We start from the raw sequence: 18860 nt of genomic DNA on the forward strand, positions 1-18860 counted from the left end.
ACGCACCTTCCTGCATTTGAACAACCTATTGTTCTGTTTGGAGTCTTATTTAGATTGCTCGTCAAACGCAGATTTGATATTCGATCTCCAATACACATATACATACACGTTTCAGGTTTTAATCACCTCGTTTTTTGTTTTTTCTTTAATATTAAAAATGTCCAGGATTTCTGAACAGAAATGAAATGTATTTTAAATCACGTTAAGGTACATGTGTTAGCCTGCATGAATGGCCGTGTTTACATTCCGGTATTTCCCTGACACGGCTCCCTAAGAAACACATGGTGGCGCTGTTCAGTTACTTTTAATACATCGGCGCTCCAGTGTCCGTGAAAATCTACAGAATTTTACCGCAAAAGATATCAATGACCAAAATGCCAATTTTCAAGCAAAATCCTAATCACGCAAGGAAGGCAACAACCTGCTTGATTTGTGAGAGTACGTGGACTCAGAATCCTGTACAGTAGTAAACATTATCGAAAATGAAAACCACTAACAGCAGTGCAGATAATGAGTAGGAACAAATCATAAAAAATAAAAAGCGAAAGAACGGGGAACACCAGTGAAGAAAAGGGAAAGAGGGACGGAGCCTGGAACATTCGAAATGTGGGACCATGAAAGAAATGTTTAACTCTTTGATTTAGATTTATTTTGTGTTTTACAGGCAGAGAAGTGGATATTTTACAGCAGTGGACTTATGTGCTCAATCATGTATTTGTGCAAAGTGGCTAATGATCAATTTAAATTGTAGTTAAACATGTATGTTGCCAGGACAGTCTCACTAGACGTTAAACTTGAAGGTCTGAAGTTTCGGAATAATGTGATTATTTAGAACTAGCCTGAAATGGCTAATACCATACGTATTCCAACACCATGCCATTTTAGATGTGATATAAATGGTGTCAACACTTTGATCTGAAAATTATTGCGATATCAGAAAACGATCTCTTCCCAATCAGCTGAATTCCCCGCGTTCTACAAATCTTCGTATTTCCGAGTCAATCTATTCTGTCGTCATTTCCGGGTGTCAATATGCGTCTCACTACTGCGGCGATAACCGTCGATAAGATGTGAGCCAAGAGAAAGATCCAAATCTGACGAAACAAAAACAGGGACTGATCCAGCCGACGTTTTTTTCCTCTCGATTTATCTCTGGACCTTCTCCTACTGATCTCTTACAGTCAGATCCCGGTAATCTCAGCTGGTAGCAGATCGGCCACTGACTGTCAGCCATTTTCATGCGAATGGCTGGGGATGTTCGGAGGGGCCTTGGCCGGAGCAGAAGCCTGACTCGCGGCCTGGCCCGGGCAGTCCTCCGGGGCCCGGTTCTACAGACGCTCCTTTGTCTATCTGTTGGAGGGCTTGTTATTTTACCGAATGGTGCTGAAGCGAAAGAGTGCGACAAATCGTGCATTAATGGGCAATGCAATCCAGCTAATGGGAACTGTCTTTGCGACCCGGGATGGGTCGGGGACCAATGCCAACACTGCGGTGGGCGCTTCAGGTAAGAGGGATAACACATATGGCCGTTGCATACCTCTCAGATCTTACCCGGCAAATACTAACATTTCCAACAGAGCATTAGTCGTACAAGCCCTCAGGTACAAACTGACATGTTTGCACTGCTTCACCAACTCCCGACAGTAAGCTATTAATCATGCAGCCGATTTAGTGAGTAGCTATCTGTTAATGAAACAACGAAGCTCAAAGTACGATTTTCACCCGACTGTTACGGTCAACAAAAGGACCCTTTGGGTTGCTAGATTTTATGTGCTGTTATGAAAACATTTTTATGATCTGCCCCGAAGCTTTTATCGTAAGTCGAAGTTTCCACTGACATGGGTTTATGTTATAACGATACGCAACTTCAGTCTTTGCATGTAATTTTCCGTAAGAGAATATTCTGAAGTAACCATCAGTGGGTATACTGTCATTGTTTACATGTTTTAGCTATTTAGCTACTGGTTTATTAACAGTAACTTGTATGGCCAATCCTTATCCAGTAAACCAGAGATGATTCTGGAATCTGTTTTTTCAGTCGTTTAGATTAACGCTGTCCCTGGACTTTGAGCTGCAGTACCACTGATTTAGGATCACTGTCTATTCTGTTGTCTTTTACCTGTGTGCAGAGATCTGATCTGACGTTGAAACTAACAGATAGGAGACACTGTGGTCAGGGCCAATTCTCAGATTTGTTATATAACAGACTTCTTCATAAAATGAATTGACGGCAGTACACCAGTAGTATTGTCAGGTATATGAGTATTTATGGTAGTGGCCAGTGTGTATGCTACGTTACTCTAGGCTATACCTAGGCGTGGTGATCCAGAGAGAGGGCTATTTATGAGCAGAGTTTGGCAGAGAAACCCTTCGTAGTCAAAAGCTTGAGGTTGTTTCGGGTGAAATCGGCTTTTTATGGCCTAAAGTTTGGATTTAGAGCCAAGGCCAGATGATCATGTGCTGACAATCAGAGAGCCAGTGCTACCACGGGAGACAGAAAGAGTGTTTTAGGCATAAGTATGATGAATTAGGCAGCAACAGTTTTTTGGGTTTTTTTTGGAATTTGGGGCCCTAATTCCTGCATCATGGGACATGTACACATGCACACACACACACACACACACGCTCACTCTTGTTTGCAGTTTGATTAACTTTTTGGAAGCAACAGGACATATTTAGACAGTGTGTCGTGTACAATGGAGTGTGTGTATATATTTGAGAGGGCATGTTTTTTCCCGCCATCTCTACTGTGGGGAGTCCCTAAGAACTAGCGAACCTTTTAAGAAATTACCCCCAGTGTCCAGTCATGAAATTCGTTTGGCCAATGAGAACCTAAACAGAAGCTCTGCCCAATGTGACAATGATGCATCATTGACAAACGCACATAAAATGACAATTTATAGCTGTTTGCGCCATATTGTTTATATGGGGGGGGGGGGGAGCAGGCGGTGAAAGAAGTTGTCATCCTAGCATGTTCATTTGCCTAAACACAGTGGGTGAAAAGATTTGTGCATATATATGCTTTAGATGTGGAGAGAAAAGTGAGCTAGTCTTTGTCTGGCTATATTGACAGAGGTGATATGAATGACTGCTGGCTCAGAACATTAGGGATTCCAAACAGGAGGTATATTGAGGGTTTTTTTTTTTGACAAAAAAACCTTCATACATGAAATGATTCATGAAATGTCAGTAGTCTCTTCTCTACGTGATTTTGATGAAATTGTGTCAGCTTGCAGGATTTTAAGCCCACGGACAGTTTTTACAGTTTTGTGAGGGACACTACCAGTCTGAGTTAGCTGGAGCACAGCTAACTATAGTAGAAATGGTATATTTGTTTTAGTATTTCAGGTATAACAGAATGTGTTTTTCCTCTGATTGCTGGATGCACATTGGGAAAAAAAAAAAAACGTTTAGCGTGCATTCGCTGGATTCAAGTGGCTCCTACACATGCTTCGCAGACTTGAGATTTCCGCAGACTTTGTGTATGTTTGCGGCAGATAAAACTCACGAGCTTGCGTCAGGAAATGCTTACACCCTTCCATCACTGATGATCTATCAAACATCAAACATAAGAAAAGGCATTCTCTTTGAAACTGTCATTAGAAAGATTCGGCTGAGGAGGAGAGAGGAAGAGGTGGGTACGAACACGAAAGAAGAAAGAGGAAGAGAAAGAGATGGAGAGATTTGGGGGGGAGTTGGTGGTGGTGTTGGTGGAGGAGGGTTAAGCATCCTCAGTCAAAGCTGATGAATGGATTTGTTGTCTGCTGTCTGTCTTGTTTCTCCTCGGGCCTCTCCTCTTAGTCATCTGTCCGTCTGCTTTATTTATAATTTTATAAACGGATTAGCACGGAAGAGTTTGCTGAAATAAATAGGCAGATTTTCTTGTCTCACAGAGCACGACAAAAGACCTTCTTGTACGCGCGCGCACAAAAAAGCTCACACTTTTCACTGAACGCTCTGCTGTTCAAACCCGTTCTCAGGGCCGAGGGACCCGCCACCTCCCGCCAGTCACTGCTAAGCTGAACTGGATGTTTAAACGTGAAGTGATACGTTAAGTGGACATTTGGAGAGTTAGTGTCTGAAGTCTGAAGAGCTATAGCTTATGCTCAAGTCTACTCTGCCTTTTTTTTTGAAGCTCTCTATAATTGAAACTCCTCTGTCCAAACTGTCTAGAATCTCTACCCTGAGTCTGTAGTCCAAGCTGACACATGACAGTCTGTAGCTAGGGATACTTGTAGTCGACGCTTGGTTGTCAGTGGTTTTGACGTACTTGCAGCTGATATCTGGCTATCTGTAGGTTCCTGATGTTGTTTATTTTTTTTGTTTTTTTTTTAATCTGGTGCTTGAATGTCTGTAGTTTTCACATATTTGTAGCTTGGCTGCTTTTTTTTTTTTTATCCGTAGAGACGTTTTTCTTTGATATAATGCCTGAACAGAAATGAGCCTACAGCCAAACCACATGTCAGTGTAAAATCAGAGCGTGGTGATGTTCATTACAAAACACTGGTTCTTTTGAAATGGGGAAATGGATAATGTGACTGAAGATGACATGGATAATGAGAGTAAGAATGATATGGCTCCCCTCTGGCTCTGTAAGGTCTAATTAGTAAGTCTGACTGTAACAGATCACTCCTAGTGAACTGGTGACAGGGTTTTGGAGTGTGAATATAGGTTCCCAAAGAAGGTTATTACAGTGGTGACTGGCGCCATGTAATCAGCATTATGTTAGCAACCTCGCTGGGAATGTTAGCGCCTTTCCTCGTGTTGAAATCCCAAGTCTGTAACTCTGTGGCTGAACAGACATTTACTTGATGTGTATACACACACACAAACACGCACATGCACACATTTTTCTCTGTAGAAGCTTTTTGTAGTAATTTTCTCTGTAGTACCTCTTTTTGAATCCTAATAGTAATGTGTAAGTCCTGTCAACTGTGTACAGATGACTAATTCTTGTTTGTATTTGTTTAAACTATCACTAAGATAAGGCATAAAGGTCTACAGCATTTTATTGAGTGTGATACTTATCTTGGTTTGATATGACAAACTGGTTCCCTGTATTTTACTGTCATGCCAAATAAATCACCTTAAGAGTATTGCTCAGTTTCCAGAAATTTCTGTGCTTTTGTGGTTCTGCGATGTAAGATATAACCCCATGGGTGTGTTGTTTCTGAGAAGTCTTGTACTTTCAAGCGTTCGTGCCTTTCTAGTTGCTTTAGTGTTACCCTAGGCTGTTTTCCTTTTGTGAATGGAGCGTCTGGAGCAAAACTTTGGCCTGTCGCATTCTACAGTGTGTATGCTGTCCCATTGCTGAGATGATATGAGTGGTTGTTTGCTGGTGTTGATTATGATGTTTACATATGTAATGAGTGACGGAGCAAAATCTAATGTTGATGCTTTGTTCTCCAGGCTAACAGGCTCATCGGGCTTTCTGACTGATGGGCCAGGAAATTACAAGTACAAGACCAAGTGTACCTGGCTTATTGAAGGACAGTGAGTACTCCCTCTGTTTGTCTATTTGTCTGTCTGTCTGTCCATCTGTCTTTTCTCCTTCTCTGGTGTGGCCAGGGCTAATGTGAGTATGTTTTGTTTTCAGGCCTAATTCTGTTCTGAGGCTACGCTTTGAACATTTTGCCACCGAGTGCAGTTGGGATCACCTCTATGTGTATGATGGAGACTCCATATATTCTCCTCTTCTGGCTGCATTCAGGTACCCTGTGTGTGTGTGTGTGTGTGTGTGTGTGTGTGTGTGTGTGTGTGCGCGCGCGCGCGCCCGTGTCCATGTGTGTTGTGTACCAGAAGTGTAGGAGTGCGAACCCTTAGTCCTGACCTGCTAATCCAGGATCAGGCCAGGACACAGAGACCTCCAGCAGATCTGCTCTACCTCATTGACTTTCTATCCCTCTCTTTCTCTCTGCTGCCGTCTCTGTCTCTCTCTCTCCTACAGCTTTGCTTTGTGTGTGTGTGTGTGTGGGTGTGTGTGGGTGTGTGCGCGCGTAAGTTTGTGTAAAAGTCTATATATGTCCGTCAGTCACTCAGTCAGTCAGTTTTCATCTGTCATATCTCCATAGCAGCCGTATTCTGAGAATAACATTAAAAAAATGTTTGCACGCCTGAGTTTCGAAATGGAGGTGGAGTCATACCAAAAAAAAAAAAAAAAATACATGCACATACAGTGACAGAGAAAAACAGGCAGGCTCAAGGGAGGTTCACAGTAGTGAAGCTTACAGGTCCTGGGATGAACCAGAGCAGAGATGCTAATACCATGACACACACACACACACACACACAATTTGGTAATGTAAACAGCAGCCGTCTGTGCTGAACACTGTGGGAATTGAGAAGAGCAGAGTCCCCAAACCACTTTACTCTTAACTACGCACAGAAAGCACCAGGACAGCAAAACAGCCAAGGAGTCACTGACTTGCTTTCACAAGTATTTACATTGTGGTTTACAGTAGGAATGCATCGTAATGATATTTTCACGTAGCTTTCATTTTTCATTTTCATTTTCTCTAGCTCCTCAAATTAATGCTTTCCCAAGATGCCATTTTCACGTTCTTTTCCGTTGATTGACAGGAACAGTAGGATGTAGGCAAAGTGACAATTTATTCAAATGCCAAGCAGAATCATTATGAGCCTTCTACAAAGTGTGTGTTTTTGGCTCATCTCATCTTTGGCGACAGCGTAATAATTCTCTGAAATGTCTATGAATTTGTCCTGCGTTGTGTTTCACTGAAGTCGGACTTAAATTTAGTTTTGTGAATGTTTTTCTGGGCACAGTGAAAGACTCTTGCATATCTTTGAGTTATCTGCGAATGTAATTGGCGCTCTTCGGGCAAATTTCGATATTCTGTCTCTTTATTTGGCAGTGGCCTGATTGTACCAGAGAGCTATGGAAATGAAACAGTTCCTGAGGTTGCGGCTGTGTCAGGTTACACTCTCCTGCACTTTTTCAGTGACGCGGCCTACAACCTTACCGGCTTCAACATCTCCTACAGGTAATCCTAAAACACGAACCTTTAAATCTCTCTTAACGCAAACTCTCAAGCGCATCTCACGTAATCTTAAAGGGCATCGAATTACGATCTTATTAAAGCTTCTGTAATGGATAGTGTTGATCCCTAAGCTGCAAGCATATTCATCATTCATACAGATCCACAACATCTTCACAATTTCCTACGATAAACTCTTAGCCTTTTCAAACCCTTTTGAACTTTTCCTTACAATTTCTTCAGTTTTGACGCTCTTCCAAAGTTCTCCATGGTGACTCCAATCCTGATTCCTGAAAAGTAGCAGAGCAGAGGAGTTAGGTTAAAGGAGATCAGTAGCAAAGCAACTTTGTGAAGTGGGCCCCCTGGCTCAGCTAATAAATGAGAAATAGACAGAGGAGTGAGGGGTGTAGAAGAGTAAGGGAGGAGGGAGAGATAGGGAGGGGGGGGGCGCAAAAGAAGGGAAGGATTTGACCTTGTTGTTTGTAGAGGAGACTACTGATGTGGAGTTCTGGTGGTTACTGGTACGGTTTCCATAGTGACTGTATTCATTTTAGACTGAAGGGGAGAAAAAAAAAAACCCCACAAGATTTAAAACAGTTTGTCCTGTAGTGCAGCATACAAAAAAAAAAAAAAAAACCATCAAAGGAAAAAAAACACTCATTTTACACACCAGCACACACACACACAAAACACAGAAAGCTGAGACATCAAACAGCTGTTTGTTTTCTGCTTTCTTTTTCCTCAGAGCTCTGTTCAGCTGTAAGACAAGACTGTGCAGAATGCTAACGTGCTCTACCGTTCAATGCAGACACTAGCGCTGCTCTGCACAGTTGCTAATATCAATCCTGCTTCACCTGCCGCTATGTTCAATGCTGCTTTGTTCATGGCTGAACCTAAAGCCAGTGTAGCTCTGAATTCTTGTTGAAACGAATGTTTTTCTGCCCTACCGGTTCTAGCTTTTCGTTTTACAGTACAGCCGACCGAATCACTGTTAAGACCATCCCCATGCTGAATCTAAGGCCGCCGCTGAAGCTAACGCTAGAACAGCCTGTCTGTTTGAACGCTGCTGCTCGGTACAGTGTCGGCTCTGTAGATATTTGTGTAAAATTGTCACAGCAGGCTACTTTGAGTGTACACTGTCAGTGCGTAGTCGCTCACCCCTCCTACCCTCGGTTGGTCCATTTAGGGCTGCAAATAGCTTTATGGTGTAATTATCTTTCAGCCTCTGTCTCTAAGCATTGTGGTTAAAGTTAAAAACCGAATGTTCTCTCTCTCTCTCTCTCTCTCTCTCTCTCTCTCTGTACCCCCTTGCTCTGCCCCCCCCCCCTCTCTCTCTCTCTGTCAGGATAAACATGTGCCCTAATAGCTGTTCTGGCCGTGGCGAGTGTCGGCTGGGGAACTCCAGTGAGATTGTGCAGTGTGTGTGTGAGGAGGGCTGGAAAGGGGAGGCGTGTAACATCCCTTACTGTACATCAGACTGTGGCTTCCCCCACCGTGGGCAATGCCAGCATGATGGCAAACGCTGCAGCTGTGAGCCTGGGTGGCAAGGTGGGCAACTGTCAAAACAACAACAGTACAAACACACACACACACACACAGACACAGACACGCACACGCACACACACACAGACACATGCACACACACAGACAATATCAAAGAGGTGTTGTAGTGATTTATTTTATTGTCCATTTTCCATTGCCTGCAGGATAACCTGTGGAAATTGTTTTTGGTGTTAGGGAACAGGGTTGCGCTAAATTTAGCATTTTGGAGCTGATCTCAGTTGAACTGAGTTGGCCATGCCTGACAGGACATAGAATTTCAATGGCAGGAAGTGAATTTAATTCGGGATAAATCAGACCAAATTCCTCCAATCTGTTTTGCAGATGGGAGTCAATTCAAACGGTGTGAGCCGTCACAGCGTAATGCCACTGGGGGTAGCCTTTCCTTTGGCAATGAGGACAGCTGCTATGTGTGGCACATTGTGCTAAACAAGGATATGAATGCAAACTAAAATGATCAGAAACCATTTAAAAAAAAAAAAACCCAAAACAAAACAAAAGACTTCAGTGAGCAGCAGAAATTAAATTGGAAAAACTCCAACAAAATAAAACAAAACGGAGACAGAATGAAAATCTTCGGGAAGCAAGTTGAGATTGCGGTTTCATTGATCCAGCGCTGTTGGTAACTGCTTCCCAGTGATACAGCCAGCTTTCTGTCTTGAGTCTGAAGATAAGCGCTACATGACTTTGACCTTCTTAGACTATGGGATAGCGTCATTAGTTTGACAGACCCTGAGCTCTGCATGCCCCTGAACAGTCATGGAGCGATCAATAGGTTTCAGGAGACACGTGTGTAGGGTGAACCATTGGTGTATGCAGACAAGAGCAGATATGTGGAATAGATCTGAAAAGAGTGAATCTCCAAAGATTTGAGGATAAAGTTTAACTGCTACCACAGAGATGTTATCAGAGAAAAGAAAGACTCTCAGAGAAGGGAGAACAGAGTGTTCATTGGAGTATACTGTATTTTTGAAAATCAGCCAGAAGTTTGTCTATTTTTAAGTTCGGCAGAGCAGAGATGCAATTCATTTAATTCACCAAGACAAGTTTTCTGAGCCCATCTACAATTACAACAGACTGCATGTTGTACTTTTTGCCGAAACAATATCCAGTTTGTTTGGTAGTTTATAATAGGGAAGTTTTTTTACTGAGGTGCCACTGGATTTTATAGGTGTTGTTGACAGACAGATTTACAACTGTTAGTTGTTTTGTGGTGCACACCATACCAATAAATAAATGTAAACAGGAGTAAATTCATGAATTAATATAAGGTGGAAAAAATGAACTAATACATAAATATGCCAACCACGAAAAAGGTGTACAGACACACATGCATACATAAATAGGTATTTATTTTAATAAATACTTGTACAACAACAACAACAGGGTTTATTTAGTGCCCAGTATCACTGTTTTAAGTCTCAAAGGGCTTTACATGCCCACAATAAACAAAACAGGACGGCAAGTTTAAATAAATAAATAAATGTGGATGTAAATAATTAAATATAATACATTGACTTATTCATATATTTATATCCTACATTTATTTACATATTACATTTACGACAGTGCACTATACATATGTTTATTAATGTGATGTACTTTGTTGTTTATATTAAGCAACATGTATACATTTTTTTTTCCAATATAAATTCAGTATGATGATCTTTGCAGAGTATTTCTATAGTATTTATGAAGAAAAACAGAATAAAGTCATTTAGCGAACTGACTTATACAAGCCGGTATGCCAGCTCGTAAAACAACAGAAAAATATGGGATTGTAAACCAAGTCAGCTGAGTTAGTATGGGGGCAGATCATGAAGCTTCAGTCTGGACTCTCCAAAACGTTTTTTTTTTTTTTCACCTGCTTTTTAAGGACAAGAGATGTCGAGCAATGATAAATGGACAAGACAAATAGTAAAGTGATTAATAGCCCTGAAGAGACATTCCGTTAAACAGACAGACTATTTACTGAACTATAAATATTCAACCCAAAAAGCTCACATTTTTTAGGTTTGTTGGTTGATTGACTTTGGTGCGTGTTTTGGGGAGTGTAAGCTCTATGTTAAATAGCTCATCCATTAACTTAGAAAACGTCGCGAAAGACGAACACGGCTTGCGGAGGAAAAAAAAAAAAAAACGTATGTGTTTTTTTTATTCATGTCCGTTAGAAATTCCACAAGATGGTTTTTTTCTTTTTTCACCAGCCATAAAACGTCTGGGTTATGACTGAATGAGGCACTGTAGCAATGTTATTAACCAACGGCTCCATGACGACGGAGGGCATCAAACCTCAATTACTGGCCTTTGATATGTGTCACCGCCCGTCTTTCAATCTGCGTTCTCACTCTTTCTCTCCTCTCGCTTCTTCTCCGTCGCTCTCTTTGCTTTCTCCTCGTCTTCCGCTTTCTGATAGCTTCAGGGACTCTTTTTCTGTAAGGAAGTACTCCCTGTGTGACTTTCAATTTATTCCAATGCTACAAATAATCGCTTCATCTCCGGCGGAGTCGTGGGGGGGGGAGGGGGGGGGGGGGGGGGGGAGGGGGGCAGCTGAGCTGATGGAACCGTGCTTTAAACAGATTTAGCGCCTGTATTTCGGAGAACCACGAAGCGTGTCGCAACTCTGGTTTCATCCCATTTCTCATTTCTTAGAACTCTGCGTGAAAAATGAGCGGGCGAAGTGACAGGGAGAGAGAGAGAGAAGGGGAAGACACGAAATGTCTGCACGAGTCACCTTATTTTTGAAACACCCGGCCCAGTCTTACGATTGAGCTGAGGAGAGTAGATTGCAGAGACAGCGACACAATCAGAAGGCAGTTGTCGTCACACGCAGATAAGCGAACGGGTTTCTGCTCTCCGCGTGTGGTTTATGACGGTGTGGTTTTTGTAGCGAGCATTTCCGTGTCTTAGAGGTCATGGTCATTTGAACCGTTCAACGAACAGTTTCATTTCTCCTTCTCTCGCCCTCTTCTCCTCACTTTGGTTTGTGGTTCTCGCCTGACTTGCCAGTCAGTGGCATGGTAAATCTGTATGTAATCTGTATAATGTTGCCAGTCAGTGGCATGGTAAATCCGTATGTAATCTGTATAATGTTGTAGGAAGCGGTGCTTGAGGACTTTTCTGTGGTCGAGGGCCTTTTGCTGTTACGATTAGTCGGTTTTCTCTCTAACCATTCTGTGAAATCTTAATGTTATCTGACTGTTTGGAGACCCTCCAACACTGTGAGGACACAAACTTACCCTCCAACACGGTCACAACAAACTTACCCTCCAACACGGTCACAACAAACTTACCCTCCAACACTGTCACGACAAACTTACCCTCCGACACGGTCACGACAAACTTACACCTCAACACGGTCAGGACAAACTTAGACCTCAACATGGTCAGGACAAACTTACACCCCCACACTGTCACGACAAACTTACCCTCCAACACGGTCACGACAAACTTACCCTCCAACACGGTCACGACAAACTTACCCTCCAACACGGTCACGACAAACTTACCCTCCAACACTGTCACAACAAACTTACACCTCAACATGGTCAGGACAAACTTACACCCCCACACGGTCAGGACAAACTTACACTCTAACACTGTCAGGACAAACTTACACCTCAACATGGTCAGGACAAACTTACACCCCCACACTGTCACGCCAAACTTACCCTCCAACACTGTCACACCAAACTTACATTCCAACACGGTCACGACAAACTTACATTCCAACACAGTCAGGACAAACTTACACCCCCACACTGTCACGACAAACTTACACCTCAACACGGTCAGGACAAATTTACCCTCCAACACGGTCACGACAAACTTATACCTCAACACTGTCAGGACAAACTTACACCCCAACACGGTCACGACAAACTTACCCTCCAACACTGTCACGACAAACTTACACCTCAACATGGTCATGACAAACTTACACCCCCACACTGTCACGACAAACTTACACCTCAACACGGTCAGGACAAACTTACACCCCCACACTGTCACGACAAACTTACACCCCCACACGGTCACGACAAACTTACACCTCAACACGGTCACGACAAACTTACACCTCAACACGGTCACGACAAACGTACACTCCAACACGGTCACGACAAACTTACACCTCAACACGGTCAGGACAAACTTACACCCCCACATGGTCAGGACAAACGTACACTCCAACACGGTCACAACAAACGTACACTCCAACACGGTCACGACAAACTTACACTCCAACACGGTCAGGACAAACGTACACCCCCACACGGTCAGGACAAACTTACACCCCCACATGGTCAGGACAAACTTACACTAAAACACTTATGTAAGCTGTGTTAGAATACACGCTGTCACTCATACAAACATTAACAAGCCCTCTTAGGATACATGCTTACACATTAACGTAGGCTGGCTCTGGTGGGAAACACACTTAAATAAAAGTGTGTGAGCGTTTTCTTGATATACACACACTTAAACTAACATGGGCAAGCTTTATTGCATTACACATTTAGATACACTTAAACCACTCAAATAAATTTAGAGCGCGTCTTTTCTGTGTACGCACACGTCATTCACATAAACAAGCATAAGCAAGTTCAGTTCACGCAAGTACAATTAGGAAACATTTGCATAATTACCTGTTTTGCTGATCAGAGCCAAAGCGTAGAGTGTTTTTTGAAATGGCAATGATGATCGTGTGTGTTGTTTGTTTTGTTTGTGTGTTGATTGATTTTGTTTGTGTGTGTGTGTGTGTGTGTGTGTGTGTGTGTTTCAGGCCCAGATTGTTCAGTGACGGTACCGGCAAACGTTTCGTTCTGGACGCGAGAGGAGTTTGGAGAGCGTGGCCTGGCGAGAGCCTCGCACAAGGCTGTGGTGCATGAGGACGTCATGTGGGTGATTGGTGGACACGTTTTCAACTACACAAACTACCAGATGGTGACCGCGTGAGTATAGGTTCACACACACACACACACGCGCGCACGCATTTGAAAGGTGCAAATGCTCCACTTCACGCAGATGAAATGAACTTCATCTTAAGTGTTAAGCAAGAAATGTTAAGCAAGAGAAAGTTTTAAAGTTTCTCATTCTTTCTCTGTTACTTTTTGAAAATATTCTCTCTCTCTCTCCCTCTCTCTCTCTCTCTCTCTCTCTCTCTCTCTCTCTCTCTCTCTCCCTCTCTCTCAGATTTAATCTTTTGACTGAGAGCTGGATGTCTCTGAACGCTTCAGTCAACACTGTGACCGCACGCTACGGTCACTCGGTAGCCATTCATGAGGTGTGTAGTTGTGTCTGTGTGAGCTTTGGTTTTGTCTGTACAGGAGTTTGCATATGGCTTAGTTAAATACGGAATGCTAAACATTCAGGTATCACCGGTTGGGAAACGGTATTCAGAATGTACCTGGATGCTTTACTGCTTTGGCTAAATTCTTCACAATTCTCTTTAGATTTTGTTCCATTCAGTTTCCAGTCTCTTCCTCTTATTCCTTATTAGCTGTGAAACTGTTTTGAAAAGTGTGTGTGTGTGTTCTGTTTTCAGGATAAGATCTACATGTATGGTGGTAAAATTGATTATTCGGGGAACGTGACGTCAGAGCTTTGGGTGTTCCACATAAGGAACCAGTCATGGGTTCTGCTGAATCCGCGGGCTAAAGAACAGTATGCTGTGGTTGGACATTCGGCCCATGCCGTTCAGCTCCAGCCGGACGGGTCAGAACCTGTTATGCTTGTCATCTTCGGACACTGCCCTCTGTATGGTTACATCAGCCAGGTCCAGCAGTACAACATTGGTCAGTAACTTGCATTCACACACACACTCTAACGTTTAGTAAGCTCAAAAAGTAGATTAGGTAGTATGTGTGTGTGTGTGTGTGTGTGTGTGTGTGTGTGTGTGTGTGTGTGTGTGTGTATGCATGTGTGCGCACGTGTGTGTGTATGTGTGCGTGCGCACATTGTGTGTGTGTGCACATTTGTATGTGTGTGTGTGCGTGCGCGAGTGTGTGCGTGCGCATGCGTATGTGCGTGTGGGCTCGCACAGTGTTAGTGTGTGTGTGTGTTTTAATCAGGGACTTGTGTTCTTTTGTGCAATAGCTCCCTCTAGTGTTAGAACTGTTTTACATCATCCCAGCTGTTCCTCATCTGAGGACAAAAAAAAATAAAATAAAATCAACTCATGCTCTGAACCACTAAACATGTTTGCATATACCTTCATTTTCCCGTCTCCTCCGTGTAGAGGAGAACACGTGGAGTGTTGTGGAGACTCAGGGGGCGTTGGTGCAGGGAGGATATGGTCACAGTAGTGTGTATGACTCACACACTCGCTCCATCTACATTCATGGAGGCTACAAAGCATTCAGCGCCAATAAGTATGGCTTGGCTGGGGACCTTTATCGATACAACGTCGACAAACGCATGTGGTGAGTTCACTCATACACACACACACACACTATATTTAACTAAAATAATCTAACATTTTGGCTTGCGCTGGCCCAAGGCAAATTTGTGAGAATTAGCAGCCGTATTAAACAGTATTGTCTAGTTTAAGAGGTGAAAAGTGGGGTAGGTGGTGGTTCACGCTGATTGTTAGATACTCGAAACTCTGTGCGTCTCTCGCGATGATAGTCTTGACTGTTGTTCCTGCAGGACGGTTCTGAGGGACAGCGGATCGTTCCGGTATCTGCACACGGCGGTTATCGTGAGCGGAAACATGCTTGTGTTCGGCGGGAACACGCATAATGACACGTCCATGAGTCACGGAGCAAAATGCTTCTCGTCTGACTTCATGTCCTACAACCTGGGTGAGTGTTAACTCTCTCTGCCACGCATTCATAAACCCATAGCAACCACAGTTCACCGTGAACATCCAATACTTGTTATTGGTCCCGTGGCTTTCCGTGATAAAGTTATCATAGCTTATCATTTTAAGGTCGGCGATAACTGCGTTTGTTCACTCTGTAAATATTAAAAAAAATCAATAATATAAGCCTGTGTTATCAGACCTCAGACTTAGAATGGCTTATTAGGGCTATTTATTAGATCTGTGTTCCATGTTATAAATTCAAATCGGTCTTTAAACTGTTTCTGCATGTCCTGACAAAACGAACGAGTCATCACGCGGAGGTGCGGAACACAGCAGGAAATACTAGTCAGATCCCACACACACACACACACTCACGCACATTCGACTGAGACGTGAACAAAAGGCCAACACCCTCTGTCTCTCTTCCTCACACGCACACCAGTTACAACAGGAGCTGTCATAGCAACAGGACTTTTTATTTTCAAGTGATTGGTATATGACTGATAGCTTTGAATATGATGAACAGGTGATCTGAGAAAGACTTCTGATTGGCTGTTTTGTGGTGAATTTCGGGTGAAGAAAGAAATTCTACAATTAGAAAACAATGCATGAGGAATACAGTGAATGAGCTGACACATAACTCTTGTATCTCGCACAGCAGCTGGTGTGTGGGTTGAATGAGGGGCTGATCTGATTGGCTGAATAGATGAAGGTTTATGCCTACAGGTTGGGTAACGTGAGAAACCGTGTTGATTGGCTGGACTGATTTATACATTTTGCTAAATGCTTTGATAAGCGCTGGACTCAGCGGACTGTTTGAGCAGGATTGGGCTTAACACCGATTGGTTGGGTTGTATTCAGAGCTGTTCCGTTTGGCTGAGAGGACTAAAAGTGTTTTTGTAGATCAATGATAATCACCGTCCTCAGAACAGGGATTAGTCACAAATGGCCAGTTACAATACACTCGCAGAATTTCCGCTTTAACCTGAGATCAGAAAGTATTGCACTGTCAGGAGATTTCTCCAAGTTAGCAGCTGGCAAGAAAGTGGGCATAAGCTTGGTGCCAACCTTGTTTTGGCACACTGTCTCAAAAGGTCTAATTAGACTGTTAATAGACAAGCGATATAGACACTGCAGTGGGACAAGGATAAAGGAAAGTTTTGCTACCGCTGCTACGCTGTAAAAGGAGACCGCTTGGGGAATAAATTACGTAAAAAAACGCCCAGTGCGGTCAACCCAAACTGCCTACACTACGCCGCTCTCTATTAGTTCACTAAAATCACCCCCTTTGTCCATACCCCCCCCCCCCTTTTATCTCCTTTCTTCTATTTGTCAGACATCCATTAACTGTTTTTTTTTTTTTGGCCTGAATTTACTTGCTGTTGCTGTGTTGTTGTTGTTTTTTTGGGGGGGGGGGGGGGGGGTGTTTATTTATTTATTTTTGTTACCCATTCTTGCCCGTATTCTTAGTTTTTGGGTTTTGCTTGCTTGCACGTATGCGTGTTGGCTCAGCTTGCCTGTAATTACTCATTAAATTAAGGTTTTTCTGTGCCCTTGAGGATAATTGCTTGGTCTTAATGAGGTGAACTCAGTTACGGCTGGAGTGGCTCCGAGTCGGGTTGAGCGGTACGCTGACTGGGCTGCAGTTACAGGAGAAAGCCAGCAGAGGGCAACATTTTTTCACTCAGCGAGAGAGAGAGACTTTTAAAATCCCTATAATAAAAATAAATAAATAGATAAAAAAAAAAGAAAACTACATAAACCAGGAAACCAGTAATATGGACCAAAGTGCTGTCGTAAACTAGAACATTTTTATTGGACATTTGACAAGGAAAACAAAAAAAGTAGAAAATCAAATAAAGTGTAAACAAACGAAATGAAATAAAAGGTGTGTGTGTGTGTGTGTGTGGGGGGGGGGGTGGGGGGGGGGGGGGTACTTAAGGGAAAGCGACTTCCCACATCATGTAACAGTATAGCCTGAAAAAATCCTCACCTACAACTTCACAAAAAGCTTGTGCGTGTGTGTGCGTGCGCGTGCGTGTGTGTGCGTTTGTGTATATGCAGAAGAGATGTGTATGTCTGTGTGTTTGTATGTATGTGTGGGTGTGCATGTATGCATCTGTATGTGTGTGCCTGTGTGTGCGCGTGTGTCTAGGTGCATTTGTGTATATGCAAGAGAAAAAGAGTGTGTGAGAGAGAGAGAGAAGGAGAAAACAGGCTTAAACACAAATAGAGGACATCTATCAAACACTGAGACAGTCAGGCAACCTGAAAGATGTTTTCTCAACCTGTTTTTTTTTTTTTTTTTCCCTTTATTCTCTTTGATGGATTTAACTCTCAGCGAAGTAAATAGATGCTGCTTTTTGTTGATTTTTTTCTTTGTATATTTATTTTTGGTTTTACGTCTTGCAAAAAAAAGGAATAAATGTCAGTTACGAGGCCCAAACGTGGCTTTGAGAGAAACAAAGCTATCTGTGCATGTTGAGATAAAACAGGATGGTGCAAAGGGCAGGGCCGTACGTCTGCAGTGGTTTTGAAGAGTCTGAAGAAATGCAGGTTGCTGGTGAATTTTATTTTCTAGACAAAAAAAAACATCAAAGCTTTTGTTGAAAATTAAAATGTTCTCATTCTCTTTCTGTCTGTCTCTCTCTCTCTCTCTCTCTGTCTCTCTCTCTTACTCTCTCTCTCTCTGCCTCTGTTTTCTCTGCTTCTGATTTCTTCCTCTAGCTTGTGATGAGTGGTCAGTGCTGCCCAAACCAGATCTTCACCAAGACGTCAATCGTTTTGGTCACTCGGCCGTTTTCAGCGACAGGTAAGCCAGCACGCCTCTGCGTTGGCGTCTTTGGCTCACGCTCGTGGCACACCTAAAACGCCAACTTCAAATTAGAATCCTCACGCACGAACACCCTACTTAGACTCATTCTCTCATTCTATCACCTCTTGGCAACGCAGCACTAAATCTGGGTTCGCTCTGTGTAAATCCGCTGGTAATCTCCTGCTGCAGAGATTAGGCAAATTAACTCCAAATGAAAAGCCAAAAATAACGGGAATCATTAATCACGCGCTAAACAAGTAGCTGCTCATGTAGCAGTAGAGCGGTTTTTTGATGTAAACTCGCCCTCGACCGGGCTCCCTACCCGTAATTCCCCAGCTTGGGTTCGACCCTGCCGTGACCTCTCTGTGGGTAGCCTATCGGCGAACAGCATATAGTCTTTGTGACTTTCAATCCATCACTTCTGCTGTCGGCTTTTATCTCTCCGTTCCCTCAGCGGCATCCTCCTCCTGTCTCTTCTCCTTTACTGTCTCTGCTTCTCTTTCTTTCTTTCTTTCTTTCATCTCCCCCTCTCTTCTTCATCTCCCTCTCCCTCTCTCTCTCTCTGACTCACTCTGTCTGTTTTTTTTTCTTGTTTTCCCATCCTGTCTTTAGCGTGAATTTAAAAAGCGACATATGAACAGGTTATTCGGCTCTTGTTTCAGAGTGGAAAAAAAAAATCGTTTTT

General features: G+C 43.0%; 1 protein-coding gene across 1 annotated transcript in view; it reads left to right on the forward strand.

The window, feature by feature from the left end:
- The first annotated feature begins 1043 nt into the window (after nt 1-1043).
- Nucleotides 1044-18860, forward strand: part of atrn (attractin) — a 43959-nt gene continuing 26142 nt past the window's right edge. Inside the window, exons 1-11 of the mRNA XM_030772646.1 lie at nt 1044-1504; nt 5410-5493; nt 5597-5710; nt 6873-7001; nt 8341-8543; nt 13339-13507; nt 13749-13839; nt 14101-14350; nt 14794-14977; nt 15204-15358; nt 18088-18172. Of these exons, the coding sequence (XP_030628506.1) occupies nt 1239-1504; nt 5410-5493; nt 5597-5710; nt 6873-7001; nt 8341-8543; nt 13339-13507; nt 13749-13839; nt 14101-14350; nt 14794-14977; nt 15204-15358; nt 18088-18172 (1730 nt within the window). The 5' untranslated portion in view covers nt 1044-1238. The remainder of the gene's footprint in view (nt 1505-5409; nt 5494-5596; nt 5711-6872; nt 7002-8340; nt 8544-13338; nt 13508-13748; nt 13840-14100; nt 14351-14793; nt 14978-15203; nt 15359-18087; nt 18173-18860) is intronic.

The sequence above is a fragment of the Chanos chanos genome, chromosome 4, assembly GCF_902362185.1.
Source record: "Chanos chanos chromosome 4, fChaCha1.1, whole genome shotgun sequence".
Classification (NCBI taxonomy): domain Eukaryota; kingdom Metazoa; phylum Chordata; class Actinopteri; order Gonorynchiformes; family Chanidae; genus Chanos; species Chanos chanos.